General features: G+C 35.2%; 1 protein-coding gene across 2 annotated transcripts in view; it reads left to right on the forward strand.

Annotated features, from left to right (window-relative positions):
* Positions 1–17,339, forward strand: part of LOC131683213 (lachesin) — a 575,289-nt gene that overhangs the window by 523,373 nt on the left and 34,577 nt on the right. For both annotated transcript variants that reach the window (XM_058965050.1, XM_058965049.1), the window contains exons 9-10: positions 3,539–3,703; positions 16,469–16,528. In XM_058965050.1, the coding sequence (XP_058821033.1) occupies positions 3,539–3,703; positions 16,469–16,528 (225 nt within the window). The remainder of the gene's footprint in view (positions 1–3,538; positions 3,704–16,468; positions 16,529–17,339) is intronic.

The raw sequence follows: 17,339 nt of genomic DNA on the forward strand, positions 1-17,339 counted from the left end.
CCCGATTGGATATTCTCTGGAACGTATTTTGGGACGGTAGGTTTGATCTTAACCCTGAAATATTTGCTGTTCGGGGAGTTTCGGGAAATTTAACTTATAGTAGGTTTCGCCATCCATAACGAAGCTACAGTATTTTGCTACGAAATTTTTCTGCTTATTCCAATTATGTGTCTTCGACACCTGGTATACATGTAGTCCAGCAGAATTAATAAAAACACATCAACAATAAATATTTCCACGATATTTAGCCTTTTATGATATCTGGAATAGGTTTTAACTTGCTATTGAGGAATTCCACGAAGATTCGTCCGAAAATTTTTAAAATCGCGACCGACCATCGTCGATTCCAATGAAACTTTACACGTTTCACCGTCATGCAAGACTAAATATTTTCCACAGGTAATAAGATTATTTTAACTCAAGAGCAACTTTTCAAAAGGGCGTAAACGTTTCTACGTGTATGAATTTCAATTTTTTTTGTTCGATTACTGTATTTTATACAGCAAAACTATCTGAGAACGAGTTACAGGGAATACTTCTGTCTGAAAAAATATACACTGAAAAAAATGTTGTGTCATTTTTCAAAAAAAAACAAAAATTTATGATAAAAATTTATATTGCGAAAAAACCCATTTTTTATTTTTTTTATATTTTGATACCAAAAATCTAAAGAGAAAAGAAACATTTTGAATGTGATTGCATGATGGAGAAAAAATCGGTAAAAAAGTTTTCCTAACAATAACTTCGTACATGTTTTTAAATTTCATACTAATAGACATACAAAATTGTAATTCTATTACAGAATATAATTCTAAGCACCATTTAAAATCAAAATGCATTTAACATAAATCTTCCAAAATGCGATAGTTTTCGAGATATTTGAAATTTTGCTCCTTCAAAAACAATTCGAGTAATTATGCTCTTTTTAAAAGTTATTCGCGTTACCCCATCAAAACATGTCAAAAATTTAATGTTTATCGTTTTAAAGACGTAAAAGCAACTATTTTAGTGTATTTGGATCCTGGAGAAGCTTTCAATAAAAAAGTTTTCCTAACAACAACTTTTGACATTTTTTATAATTCTTACTATTTGCAGTCAAAAATACAATTTTCTTTTTGAATATGATTCTAAACGCCATTTTAAATCGAAATGCTCTTAACAAAAATGTTCTAAAATGTAGTAGTTCTCGAGATATTTTAACTTTTGTGTTAACAACACAATTATTTTGTTTTATTACGACCTTTTCATAAGTTAGTCGCGTTTCTCCATCGACAATAATAGGTTTTTCAAAAGGCCCGTAAACTTTCCTGCAACTTTCTCTTTGACATCAAGGCGATATTGTGAAATATTTCAAAGTTACATGAAAACAACCAACATATGATTCAGCTATATAGTTTAATCAACAGACCCTATGGTTGAAACATATTTTGGTTGCTTTCATGTAACTTTCAAATGGTTTACAATATCGCCTTGATGTCCAAGAAAAAGTTGCACGAAAGTTTACGGGCCTTTTGAAAAACCTATTATTGTTGATGGAGAAACGCGACTAACTTATGAAATGGTCGTAATAAAACAAAATAATTGTGTTGTTAAAACAAAAGTTAAAATATCTCGAGAACTACTACATTTTAGAAAATTTTTGTTAAGAGCATTTCGATTTAAAATGGCGTTTAGAATCATATTCAAAAAGAAAATTGTATTTTTGACTGCAAATAGTAAAAATTATAAAAAAATGTCAAAAGTTGTTGTTAGGAAAACTTTTTTATTGAAAGCTTCTCCATGATCCAAATACACTAAAAAAGTTGCTTTTACGTCTTTAAAACGATAAACATTAAATTTTTGACATTTTTTGATGGGGTAACGCGAATAACTTTTAAAAAGAGCATAATTACACGAATTAATTGTTTTTGAAGTAGCAAAATTTCAAACATCTCGAAAACTATCGCATTTTGGAAGATTTTTGTTAAATACATTTTGATTTTAAATGGTGCTTAGAATTATATTCTGTAATAAAATTACAATTTTGTATGTCAATTAGTATGAAATTTAAAAACATGTACGAAGTTATTGTTAGATAAACTTTTTTACCGATTTTTTCTCCATCATGCAATCACAATCAAAATGTTTCTTTTCTTTTTAGGTTTTTGGTATCGAAATATAAAAAATTTAAAAAAATGGGTTTTTTCTCAATTTAAATTTTTATCATAAATTTTTGTTTTTTTTTTGAAAAATAACATTTTTTTTTCAGTGTTTTTTCGGACAGATGTATTCATTCCCTGTAACTAGTTCTCAGATAGTTTTGCTGTATAAAATACAGTAATCGAACAAAAAAAATTTGGAATTCATACACGTAGAAACGTTTACGCCCTTTTGAAAAATTACTCTTGTATCAAAATATTCCAATTGCCAGAGAATACCATGGAGATTCATACAGCGAACACACCTGCAAAGTTTCGTTCGAATCGACGATGGTCATATTTTGCGGTCGGCCGGTTTCTCATGGAATCCCTCTATTATTTTATTTTCGAATTGTTTCGTTCAGTTTTCAGTGATTATATCGTCATCTGAATTAACCCCGTTATGCCCATGTTGTTTGTGGAAACTAGCATTTTTAAACAGCTATAACTTATGATTGAGGCAAGATTTGCTCACAAAATCAAGTAAGGCTAATTAATGTTACTATTGCCCTTCATTTGAGTATAAACAGTTATAAGGATCAGCTCTAGAACTGAAGTTATTGCAATTAGTCTGATGGGATTTCGATGGAGCAGTGCTGCCAGGGACAGTTTACGTTGACGACGGAAAATGATTTTTTCATATATCTTCGCTATGTTGCAATTTTATTGAAAACTGAAAAATTTTATCAATTCAGATTGTCTTTGACTACGTTTTACGCGTAAGTGGACTATTGTGAATATTCTAGAAGAATTGTATAGAGCATTGGAAGGTAAAAATTGAGCAGCTTCTAGCACTGCGAGGGAAACACCTATCTTTATGAAAAAACGCTTTTCGTGTTTCTTGACCCAACCGCTTTCGAGGAAAAATAGTTTTGAAACCCTACATACACTGGAAAAAAGTTGGACATAAAAGAGTTAATTAATTTATGTATTAAGCAAAACCTAGCCTACGAGCCTCCCAAAACAAAACCTTGCTCATGGGCCTGCTCAGAAAACCATATTCGATATTCTAGTAACTTACACCGACCACCCTCCTATTCCAAGGTCGCAGCAATTGTGGCTTGTCCGAATGTGGTCCGAAAACCTTGTACAGCTAATTAGACACGCCTGTCGATTGTGGAAACTAATATTCTCAGCTGGGCCTCACCAACCAGTGTAATTGACGACCATGTGCGACGATGTAATTTCCCCCGAGGAGCAACTGATTTATGTATGGCGAATCAATTACCCTCACTTTAACCCCATTCGTTGGAGTGGAGACGTCTCCTAAAATTACTGAACCGTGCACTATCGCTAGCTTCAATCCTTACTGCCGCGCATACACTAACCAGTTTCTATTCCCCCTTTTTTCCATTCCACAGACACCTCCCGCACCGGGGACAAGTTCGAGACCATGTCCCGCAACACCGGCTACACCAAATTCATGCAGCTGAAAATTAGAAGCGTCGGCCCAGCGGACTTCGGCTCGTATCGATGCGTTGCCAAAAACTCATTAGGCGAAACGGACGGGTTAATCAAACTGGATGGTAAAAAAATTGGACTGCACTCATATCCCTTTTTCAAAGTAGCGAAACGATACGACCGTCTAGCTAGCGCGACCTGGGGTCCCGGCCGAGGGTCGAGGTGGACGAAAACGCAATGCGGCTGATGGTAGTGGGTGGGAAATTGGTCCTATTCCCACAAACCACCATCATGACGGATGATGATGCGGATGAGTGTCGCAGCGGGTTCGAGAGAGAGACAGAGAGACGACGGGTCCACGGTAGCGCACCGTGATCCTCGTCATACATCTTGTTGGCTACTGCTCTGCCCTTTATCCTCGGTCGAATAAGAATGGGGAAGGGGGTGGGTGAGGATTCCACATGGAAAGCATTATCTTGTTTGGCGATGCTGATGTTCGTCGAAAGGACGGTTCGTTCTTTGTGCTGGGGCTGACGGATTTTTTTTGTTCGTATGCGCTTCCAGGGAAAGCGATCACATTGTTCGGTTAATCCTTTTATTTCGGCTGGGTACAATGGATGGCAATGGCTTTTTGCTGCAGTTTGATAATGGGATTGAAAATTGTAATCTTTCCCCGAATTACGGGCTACTATGGTTACAGGCTGGGTGAGTTCCGTTGTAAATTGGAATAACGATTGAATTAGCGGGGTTTATGCGGAAAATCGTGGAAAACGCCAATTGTGCAATATTCCACTTTTTTATGCTATCTTAGGGTAAATGACGTTTGAGTTAACAATTGTATTTCACTTCCATTGAACAGCACCACAGGGTGTGGTACACGGAATTAAAATTTTTTTGTAGGTTGAAAGGCCAAAAAACCCCTCACATTATAAACTGTAAAATGAAGCCATAACGTTTCTATTATGTTTTTTTACTTTTTAAGAACATTCAATTAGCTAGAGATTACTGAGCAGGGAAAGTCATGAAAATTTAGAGCCATAGTACTCAAATGAGAGCAAGGATGTGAAATATACAGATCGGAAAATTAAAAGTGCAGTGTCATTTGAAACAGGCTTAAAATCTTAGGGGCTAATCTTTTGTCTTCTGTTGGCAGGAGTTGAGTTTAGGCAGCATAACTACGAATCGCTCAAGTCTACCAACATGTCTCCTGGTAAAAACAGACTTTTCCCGCTTTACCGTGATATCCAACAAAAAAGAAACCACGTAAGATCACCACTGAAAATCTGTCGACGAATTGCATGAATGAAATGATGCTGATCATCTCTGTTTGCCTTTCGAATGCCGAAGTAGATTTCCATTAGACTTTTGCAAGCGCTTGCTGTGGTAGATGATTTGCTACTGTGTGTACGGTTATGACTTTTGGGGTTTTTCATTGAAAAACCCCGGGGCGGTGGATTGCACTGGTGTTGCATTTTCTAGCAGAAGAGCAGGCCACTAGACGTGTTTCATTCCCACTTCTGCTAGAAAGTGCAAAACCAGTGCAATCCACCGCCCCAGTGTTTTTCAATGAAAAACGACATTTGTCTACAGCGACTACCCACCACTAGAGATGGTCGGGTTCGGGTTTTTGGACCCGAAACCCGGACCCGACCCGAACCCGACGGGTTTCGGGTCAAGTTCGGGTTCTGTAAATTTAAGCTTCTCGGGTTCGGGTCGGGTTCCGGGTTTTCAAATTAGAAATTCTCGGGTTCGAGTCGGGTCCGGGTTTTTGAAATTTTGGACTTTCGGGCTCGGGTCGGGTTCGGGTTTTTCAAATTACAAATTATCGGGGTCGGGTCGGGTTCGGGTTTTGAACAAAGTAACCCATCCATTTCATGACACTGTTTGCGTCTATACACAAAACGCAGTCTTTTTTGTAGTAGTGAATTATACTTCGTAATACGAATGGATGACACATATAACCGTACCAAATGTTAGCACCTCTGAATCGCTAGAATTTGTCGTATTTTCTGGTGCTCAAATATTGTATTTTTTCAATCTTGCATAAAATTTCGTCTCTGCAGATTCGCAAACTGCCTGAATTATTTAATTTTTTAAACGAACATTCATGAAAGAGCATTCAACAATACGTGTTTGACATCTAAAATCTTCTTGCGATTTATTTTTCATGATATTTAGTAATAAACCAAGTTAATAGGAATTTATCGGAAATATCGGTTCAACTTTCTATAATGGAATATAAATTTCGACAGGTACCGATACTTAGGCCGCGGCGACTTTTTCTCTACGTAAACGGTTTTGTGGGGTACATTCGTACCTCAGAACTAAAATCTCTCTAATATGTCTAATTTTTATTTAATTTATAATTAAATTGGATAGTTTTATTCTAAATCATTCGTAAAGTAACCTGTTTAAAAATATTCGTATTTTGATTATTTAATTATGTAATATTTCATTTTGTATAGAACAAGTCTTTAAAATACGTCAAAATTCTCAATTTTCCTCATATTGCTACAACTCCGGTAGTTTCAAATCGATTTTGACCATTTATACGACGTTGTAAAGCTTATTAAATTTCCGTTTGAACAATTTTAAACCGGTCAAAAAGTATATTTATTCCGATGCTTTTTTGAAAACTAAACGTAGGGTTGCCAAATGGATCGAGAGCAAATTATGGACATCCCTGCCAAATCTATTCGGAATTTGAGCCGGGATTCTGGCTTATTTTCCAGCAGTTGATCTGGGACAAATTTAAATGGTGTAGTGCCAATATTGAACGAAGATATCCACTTTGGCCATATCATATCGAGCTATCCAACAAATTTTGGTTACTGAGTAAAAGAACTTTTGGTGGGAATGAGTCGCAGAGAGTATTCATTAACAAAAACAATCGCTGGAAGTATTTGAAATTGACAATCGAAATTGATTCTCTTGGAATAAAGTTGATCTGAATAATTTAATACAGGATTCATCATGACGTTTTTTTGATCTCGCAAAAATTTGAAAAATTGAGTAAATCGCGAAATATTTATTTGTCAATCGAAACAACATTTTTTTCCATTTATTGTTTGAAAACAATTTATTTTAAATATTGACCATGTTGGCGCTTGAGGTAATCCATTCGACTGGTCCAATTTTTGATGACGGATTTCAAGTGGTATCTGGCTAATTAGGCGAGTAATGCTGGTTTCTGATGCTTGGGAATGTCACCGCCGCTATGTTTTCTTCAATGCGTGCTGGATGTGGTCGATTTGTTCGCTAATCATCCAATAACGAGAATTGCAACTTTTACTCTTTGATTGTATGGCGAATAGTGGAGTCAGTTGGCCGATTATGTCGACCATATTATTGTCGGAGTGCACGAAACGCATTTCTCACAAATCGCTGATTTTCGAAATATAGTTGAATAATTTGAAAATGGTGAGCATACTGTGGTGGCAAACAATACTAAACTACAATAACATGACATGCCCTGTTAAAAAAACATCATGTTGAACCACCCTGTATATGCCAAGGTTTGAGACTAAAAATAAAGACATTTGAATTAAAATAAGGACACTTTCCAAAAACCTCGAAAATAAGGACATATCCTTTAAAATAAGGACGGTTGGTAACCCTACTAAACGCCAATACAAACGTTAAAAATACTGCAGTATCATTCGGATTTCTTCATGAAAATACAAGAATTTCCACGAACTTAACGAATTGATCGCAAAAATTTTGTGTGCTCTGTTGAAGCCATTAACGATACAGGTTTGACCGTTCCAACCAGTAACGTGGGTGACGTCATGTAAACTGTCAAATACGAATTGCTAATTGCCATAGCTTAATTTAATACATGTAATAAATTATACGAAACTGCCTTGCAGGAATGGTTTCTGATAAAAAATCAGAAAATTTGGTTAAGTAAGACGGGCAAGGTTGTTGGAAACTGTGACCATTAGGCTTTCTGTTTCCCCATGAGGTAGCCGCCGATTTAACTTAATTTCCGGTTAAGATATCAACGATTTATAAGTTTCTCAGAACGTTACAAATTTGACGTTCAATAATAGTAAATATAAATGCGGATTCTACTCGGCAGTGATTTGTTTTGTCATATGCAGATATAACTCAATGCGTATGGTGCTACTTCAGATTCGAGTGTTTATACTATTCTTAGATGATTCAAGGATCCATCTCGGGTGCGTAGAATTAAAAATCTTCGAGATCTTTGGTTGATTCTCCGTATTAGCAAGTTGGATTCGGATCGGGCTTCTCAAATTTTAAATTTTCGGGTTCGGGTCGGGTTCGGGTTTTCAAATTTTATAATTCTCGGATCGGGTCGGGTTCTACAAAATTTTCATTCTCGGGTACGGGTCGGGCTCGGGTTTTTAAGTTTTAAAATGTTCGGGCTCGGGTCGGGTTCGGGTTTTTCAAACTTTATAATTTCGGGCTCGGGTCGGGTTCGGGTTTTTAAATTTTCATGCGTTCGGGTTCGGGTCGGGTTCAGGTTCGAAAAAATTGAAACCCGACCAACTCTACCCACCACTGCCGATGGATTCCCATCCGTTTCTTCTCCTTTTTCCTTTTTTATTTCGACTAATATGTAGGAATAATTTCCTTTTTTTTGCTTTTTAACGACATTCAGAGATTACTGAGTAGGAAAAATTTCTATTATGGCAATAGATATCTCTGCTTTCATTCACAGAAATCGAGCGAAAAAACGAATGAACGATGCAACAAAAAAGCACAATAACATAATCATAATCTCTGTGACACTGATTTTACGATAATTTACGAAGTTTCATGTTTTGTTACAATACAAAACCTATTTCAATTCACCAAGTAGTGAAATTGTGCCTTTCTCATTTGCCCAAACTGCGATTCCATGGCTGGTTATGTTCAATGCAATGGTGGAAATGTATATTACATATTCAGTTCGATTTGCACATATATACAATGGATCGACAGCCAAGATCTTGAGATACTATGTGTCGACACTGAAACATCACTTGAAACCAGCGGCGGATCAAGGAGGAAGATCCGGGGGGTCCAGACCCAGCCGAAAATTTTCAACTTGTTAAGAAATTTTAAACTAGTTTTAATTTTAAAGTAGCAACCCCTCATTGTATACTAAGCCTATACAGGCCGGGATTAGGTTGACGATTTTTAGAGTAATTGCATAACCTTTCTATATGAGAAAGGCAACAATAATAAAATTTAACGTTTCTACAGTTAATTTCAATGTAAATTGATACCTGTAGTTTTATTGTACACCAAATTTTTTTTTTGCACGGGGGATGCGTTCCGTGCAAAAAAAAACCGTGTAAAAAAATCCGTGTTATTTTGAGAAACCGTGCAAAAAAAATCCGTGTTATTTCGAGAAACCGTGCAAAAAAATCCGTGTTATTTTGAGAAACCGTGTAAAAAAAATCTGAATTTTTTTATTAACAGCTATTTGGTTATCGTATTTAACAATGAATACTGTTGGACATTTTAAATGCACAAGGGGGCTGTCAATGTGCCCAGTAGAAGTTTTTTAATTATTCGAGGAGGTTTTTTTTAGAAAGATGTAAATTTTTTTATTCGTTAAAAGAAGTTATTGTCCGTTGAAAAGCAATAGTTAAAATGGTAAAATGTTTCAACTATTTAGAGTTTGTTAACTTTTTGTAGATTACACTGTGCTACAGCGATTTTAAATTTTTAAAATGAACTAGTATAGCAAATGCGATACAAAGTAATGTACACACGAAATTTTGAAGCGAAAAAACATTTTTTTGGGACCTTTGTCACAACAAAATTAGCTACGTTGTCATTTTCAGCCGATTTTCGGTTTTGTAACATTTTTTGAACGAAGAAAACTAGACCTTTCGAACAGTATGCGGTCATATACAGTTTGGTACGAAACATTGTTCGATTCTGGGACAACAATATCAAAATTGTCATTTTTTGCGATTTTTTCATGTAAATGGTTATCTTCTCATTAAAAGAATTTTCATGAAAAGTAAAAAAAAATCATTTTGATACAAAGACTCTCTTGCGCAATTGAAATGTCAGAAATTGTCAATTTTCAACGGCCTATTGATTGGCTTTTACTTAATTAAATACTCTTTCCTGATAAGAGGCAGCAATTGCCATTTTGCAATGTTGACAGACCCCTTCTTTGCAATTAAAATTTCCAAAACTGCACTTTGATGAAAAATTCTTTCCTGCAAAGCTGAAAATTCGCTACTTTACACTTAGCGAATCTAGTTTTTTTAACGACTGCAACCTGTGCCTGGGTGGATATCGGTCCGTCCCGCGAGGCAAACTTTGCAAAATCGTACGAAATGGCGACTATCTGCCAATTAAACACCGATCTTTAGGAGGACGATAAAGTTTTGTGCATGTGTGTCTCAAAAAGTGTGATGTCCTCTAATTTGTCTAATTCTGAAAAATTTTCTCCTGTCAGTGCGTTTGAGTCGTCTGTATCTATACTAAACCAATTTAGAATTAGAACCGCCTTTTGTCTTGTACCTATTCTTTTCTTTCGTCTCCTAGGCCTGAAGCGGATCAATCGACTATTAATAAGTATGATAAAAGATGCCAGCAGTATTGGCCCTTATTCGCAAATACTTTATTCACTACAACTGTGCTATATTTCTTCTCGATCTTATAACAGAATTTGAAAATTTCTGTTCTAAATAGTCCATATTGGTAGTTGTTATGATGTACCAATAAGCTAGAGTAGTGACAATATTTTTCAGTTCCACAGATGCAATCTCCCTTTATTGGATACTTCAGAGTTATTCGCATCTGCTCTCGGAGACCACCAATCCTCCAAACGACTCAATCTGCTCGAACCGAATGCACATTTATACCACTGAGCATTCAACTCGAACATATCACACCGAGGAAGCGATTTGTTATTTCCAAGAACCAAAGCTCGAGTGAAACAATCAACATTCTCGTAGGTGCCAGTCCTGCACATCTTCTTGGAACCAGCTAACATATCCAAGCTCGACAGCTAGCAGAATTCACATATATCTCCACCCAAGCGAAGTGATCAGTTCACTTGTAAGTAGAACCACTCATCCACAAACCAGTCATGAACACATCCGTACCAACGAGAATTGATCATACCAGTCGAAGGCCACAGGTCCAGCACCAACTTGTCCCATCTCAGTAAAAAAATAGACTTGTGCCTGTCCCTAACTCTTTGAAAGCTCTATTTAATCAGAGATCACTAATGGGTTGGTAAAAAGAAACATCAGTCGTTATCTACTCAGACCAAACAATACGTATTGCGTATCCCTGCATATTAAAATCTCCGCTATCAGTTTTTAGCTTATCAAACTGAACAAGCAAAATTAATATACTTTGTGTAGTGGCACTACCCGGGGGAACTTGGCCATATACCAATTGCTCCATTGCCAATGCGATGTGATATATGAATCGGAATATTATTTGATGATATCTAAAAAGCATGCAATCCTAGAAAAACCATTGCCCAACATTATTGATTTTCAACTACCATAACTTGAATTTTGAATAACAACTCATTTCCTAAAATTGAAAAATACGCGATTTTTACACATTGGCAGATCATCCCCATTTGCATTGCAAATATCCAATGCCATTTATTTTCATCTGCCGTTACTAAATGCCTATTAATTTTTTTTTGCCCGGTTTCTCGAAATAACACGGATTTTTTTGCACAGTTTCTCGAAATAACACGGATTTTTTTTACACGGTTTCTCAAAATAACACGGATTTTTTTGCACGGTTTCTCAAAATAACACGGATTTTTTTTGCACGGATTCTCGAAATAACACGGATTTTTTTTACACGGTTTCTCTAAATAGCACGGATTTTTTTTGCACGGTTTTTTTTTCACGGGATGATCAAATCATTAAACTTGTATATCGAAATAGGTATTTTATACATAAAAATCGTATTATTTTGCAAAACCGTGCAAAAAAAGTCGTGCAAAAAAAAACCGTGCAAAGAAAACCGTGCAAAAAAAGTGCGTGCAAAAAAAAGGATCCGGTGTAAATCTACTGCAAAACACTGCATCGCACAATATTGAAACAGTAATAACCATAGTATCTATTGTTTTATGGTTGTTTGTAGGGTAAATGATATAGTAAATTTCTATTCAGGCACTACCTTACGAAAACAAAAATGATACATCGGTCTAGGCCAAAGCAAGCGTGTATTTTCCATACTGAGATTTTTTTCTCGGTGCATTCGATTGCGGTTTTTGATTAAGAACGGAATTGGTGTCTTCGATATTGAACTATGGTATCAGAGAAACGAAAATACACTAGGAATGATATATGTTTTTCGCTGTTCGCTTCCGTCAATTTATGAGCTAGCGATGAAGTTAAAAATCTGAAGCATGACATGAGTGCATATTTTGTGCTTATTGTGTTCTAGTTGTATTGTATGACTTGAACTTAAAATTTACGCTCCTCTGCCCCTTGAGGCAGACCCTCGGTAGATTCTTGTGCCTTGTACTGTGTCACAGGTACAGCTTACATATGCGTCAGATTTACAACCAAAATTTAATTCCTTCCGAAATTTACTCTTGCATCATTTAGCTAAAAATGATTGATGCGTATTGTTGTTTTAGCTGAATATATTTGTTTTTTGTTTACGAATAATTGTGTTCGTGATTGTACATAAAAGTGTTCTGGAAACGAGCACAACACAAAAGAAAGCATAGTGTTTGAACGGACAAGCTCAGTCGCGTGTTGGACGGCACTGACTAGCGTACCTCCACAGCCAGTGTAACGGACTTCTAACTCATGTTGTTTAAAATTCATTATTTTTTGGTGTGCAGTGTGTCACCAAAAAATAATGAGTTTTAAACGACATGTAAATCAATACGATTGTAAACATACAATGATTGAATCAGAAATTTGATTGAAAATTACGTTAAAATCAATGCACTTAATTGGAGCATCAAAAAGCATACAATGTCATTCATTCATTCATTTTACAGCAATATTCGAATGAAAATACATTTAAGAGCATTAGTTTTCCGTTTAAAGAAACTGTAATTTTCAATCTACGTGTAAAATTACAATAAAATTTGTTGAAGAAAATGTTGTTGGATCTTAATTTTACATTTATATTCATGCTCCAAATATGTGCCTGAAAATACACTTAAAATCACAATTTTTTTTCTGTGTGTCTGTGAAAACACACAGCGCAGTGATCTGCTCCGCCTGCAGTTCAACAGGCAACTGAGCTTTTCGGGCCAAATCCGTTCTTTGAATAGTCGATGATGACGTCATTCATAGAAGCGTAGCGCGCTAGGTACACAAATCTGTCGTACCGGACTTGGGAAGCGCTGTGTAAATGCGCGATATTTTGACTAGGTTGTACATTATTTAAATTGTAATGCCATGATAGCAAAAATCTTTGGGTTTATCTATTGGAATCTATTCATAGAAGCATTTCGGGGTGATATGCGGAAAAAATTTAAAAATTGATCGTGAGATGGCTGAAATATATGCGTTTAAAATTGGACCACTTTTCGTTACATAGCATTTTTGTAGAATTTGCAATGTGTACCCCCATATCGAAAACAAAGACGTAGTCCTACGTCAAAATACGTGGTTTTCCTTTCAAAACGGTGTATCTCGGGATTGGCTTAAATTAATTAGAGATTGTGTGTGTTCTTTATGTAAAAATATCTGAGGAGCATTATGCCATTAAAAAGTTTAAAATTAAAAAATACGTATCGTTAGAAGAATGAACTTTTAATTTATAACTGCAAAATTCGCGTAGTTGGCAGGACTACCGTTAAAACTGATTTGCTGTACCTGTTTTGTAAGTTTTTGACGAGGTTCGGAAACGTTGGTATAATTTTACCGAACATTCAGTCAGTATTTTACTGGATAATGTTTATTTACCAAAAAAAACAGAAGAGCTGATAAATTCAGTGAAAAATATTGCGGGTTTCAGTAAATTATTCGAAAAATTACTGAAAATCGCTAAAAAATGAAAACTATTCTGCAAATTTTTAAACAATTTGCTGACAGCTCTTTAAAAATCTCACTTTACTGAGCAAGTCAATAGAAATTACTGAACAAGTTTGGGCTGGGTTAGTGTGTAGTTTTACGTTTGATTTTAATTTTTCATGTCGTTGAATTTTGCGATTCACGTAATTTTAATCCACATATGGCGTTTGTTTCAAATGTTGAAGGGTGTAATTTTATAGTACTGCGTGTGGAAAGTACATCTTTCATGTAAAATTAAACAGAACACTGTTATATTTTCTCATTTCGTCAATTGCGGATTATTCGATTGTGGCAATTTTGGAATTACGTCAGCGATAAAGTTCAGATTTTTTGGTGTGTAGAGTAAAATGAACCGGAGCTATCATCAAAAGAAAACAAGAGATTTGAGAATTTGCATTTTTACGCATTTCCAAATTAACATTGTTTTTATTGTAAAAATACATTATTTTATTAGTAGTTCATTGACCCATATTGTCTAGAAAAAATAAGATCATTACATGTACTACTTTTCAATTCACGAGAATTTTCGTAATTCAGGGGGGCTAACCCCGTGGGAACCTAGCGTCCAAAAGGGACTATCCCACAATTCACATTTTCTTTTCTTATCTTTCGTTCTATAGTTATGGTGTCTTTGGCAAAGTTGTTGTGTGACACCTAGCGCTTCATTTAATCATTTCATATTGGTTCGGAATTCAGTCGCTAAGGCGGCGCTATTATCAACATTTTATTGGATCGCAAAATCAACCTCAGAAGCTGTCGGAATCAGAAAAATATTGAACCAAAAAATAAAAATTTTTGTTTTGATCGAATTCTAATGGGATGTATGGATATACTCATAATTTAATTAGCAGTGATGCCTATGCCCGCCACATTAGTTGAGCAGCTGTTATAATAATATGAGAGGCTTTGAATTATTGGAATACTAATCATGCTACTTTAGTATCTGCATATACTTTATGCTTTCCATAGCGACTATGGAAATACCATAACAACTTCCCGAGAGTTATACAACTGGGTAGTGGAACAAACGGATAAAAATATCACAAAATTAAATTTCTGCTACAAATCCACTGAACAGTACAACAAATGAAGTAATAATGGAATATTTGTGTAATAACATGAACTCTTTTCAATGGGATAATGAGTAATAAAAATATATATTTTTATTAATCGAAAATCCCATTGAAAAGAATTCATGTCATTGACAAATATTCCATTATTACTTCTTAGTATATACTTAGATGCTAAATTAGACAATATTTTCTCACAAACTAAGTTTTATTGGATGCTGGGATGATTGTGACTTTCATTGGTTTAGTTTTTGATAAAAATACACTGCAAAAAATCAGTTTGGACAAGGAAAAGTTTTTTTCAAATAACTTCTTTTTCTTCAAAGTGCCCAACTTGAATTTTTGACGGAAGGTAGGGAACATAATTACCTATCTTGGAACAAAATTTCATCCAAATCAAAGATGGGTTTTCTTTAAATCGATTTTAAATTTTGAAAATCGATTTTTTTCAGTGTGGGAGTCGATGAAGTATTTTTTTCAATATTTTTATTCAAAAATTTGATTAATTTTGTAAAAATCACTCCTACAACATTTTTGTAGGATTTGTAATTTTTAGACTATATCCATTTGAAACAAAATTGGTAAAATAAGTTTGAACCTTTCCAAAAAACAGTCTAGATCATTTTTGAAAAAATTAAATATTCAAAATGGCTTTTCGTGATAAAGTCTTCATGTACAGAGGTTTCATTAAAATCTGAGAGGGTGCTGCCAACTCTGAATACGACTTAGCACGAAATTTGCCAAATGCTTCAGAAACTAACCTCAGAATTTATATTTCAAATATAATTATATTATACCTTTTTCTATAAGCACTATTAAATAAAAAAAATAATTTCTTATAAATACACTGTATAATATATTTGACGAAAAAAGGACGAAAACAGAAAATTTACGATAACGCTAAAGTTGAATTCAACGCAGTGCATTGACGATGACGATGAAATCAACGCCAAATTCAACGCCGATAATGGCGCTGAATTCATCGTTATCGGCGATAAAGTTGAATTCAACGTTAACAACCCTGGTGGTAATGGTTCGAACTCGTTCGTGATACTTTCCGAGCAGAAAGTTACATCTAACATCTCTTCCCAGAAGATGAAAATGATGGGCGATTTCAAGCATATGGTATATTCAGATACTAAAGTAGCATGATTAGTATTCTAATAATTCAGAACCGCTCAAATTAGTACATCAGCTGCTCAACTAATGTGACGGACATAGGCATCATTGCCAATTATGAGTATAACCATATATCCCTTTAGAATTCAATCAAAACTTATAGTTTATTATTAGGTTTGATATTTTTCTGACTTCGACAGCTTCTGAGGTAATTTTATATGATACAAAACAATGATTTTGTGTTTGACATAGTTTAATATATTCGTTATTTTTTGTGTAGGAATGGTTCCCCTCAATCAATCTCTGGTTGAAACGACGGATCCACCTATTTTTTCGTTACTGAGTATAAAATAATAATGTAGCAAAATAACTTTTCATTTATTCTGAGAACTTACAATTTACAGAGTCATATTTGCGTATTATTCCACACAATTAAATATAGAATAAAATTGCTCACTCCCGGTTTACCGCACCGCAGAAATCAATCGGATTGATGTTGCCACACTTTTATCAACTCAATTATCAATGCAATCGTACCACCTCGTCCCGATGACCCGGCGGACGAAATAAATCCGTAGTGAAAAAAAACCCGAACAAACACAGATCAAGTTCAACCAATTTCCTCGAGCAAATCGATATCTGATACCAGGATTTCCTTTCTCTCTTTTTCCCCCCTAACATGCATCGCCCACTTTTTTTAATTTAAATGCAGAAATACCAGCACCAACGACAATATTGACAACCGAATCACTTTATAACAATCGATCAAAAGGTAATTTAAATGTAAATTTTAAAAAAAAATTTCATTTCTCTCCTCTCGCACCATCCAACCAACATCCGATCCGGCACCGGTGAGGGTGGGTGCACCGTTGCGGGTTTACTCTATCGTACAACTGGAACCACCGCTCTCTTCGACATTTTATTGAAATATTTCTACCACTAGACAAAGATCGACGGAATGATGTAAAAAACCCTTCTCGCACCGATACCAGCTAGGAATGTGCTGAATTTTGCCAACTACTTTTGTGTCGGTATCTCCGATGGGTTCCGGCTAGCGGAGTCAGCGTCGAAAAAGGTGGAATTTCGAACTGGCAATTAAATAAGGCCAGGTCGATTGAATCCAGCGCGCTTCTATTTAATATCGATTTTCCGGGAAGCGTCTAATGGCTAAAGACCAAGTAAAAGTTGGTTGGTTATGTTTTTAATTAAATTCGGCGCTTAAATGGGGCTATTTTGATTTTAGTTGTGTTACCAGAAAGTTGTTTTCGATCTCATTAAATACTATCTGAGAGTTTAATGGCATGCTGTTTCTAATGATATGAAGTTTTCGTAGTTGGAAAATTAAGTGTTTTGCAGACAAAGAATTCTAATAATTCCCACTAAAAATAAGTTTTGAAATATGTGTACTGTTCACTGATTTTTTGTAGTAATACAGTTGCAGATAAAACTTAAAGTCGTCCTCAAGCTCCAAATATGAACTTAATGAAATGCGCAAATGTAAACGAAAAATAATTTCGTTAAATATCTTATACAACATGCTATCACAAAATGACCAAAACTATTACGCAGAATATTTATCTTGT

The sequence above is a fragment of the Topomyia yanbarensis genome, chromosome 2 (genome assembly GCF_030247195.1).
Source record: "Topomyia yanbarensis strain Yona2022 chromosome 2, ASM3024719v1, whole genome shotgun sequence".
Lineage (NCBI taxonomy): Eukaryota > Metazoa > Arthropoda > Insecta > Diptera > Culicidae > Topomyia > Topomyia yanbarensis.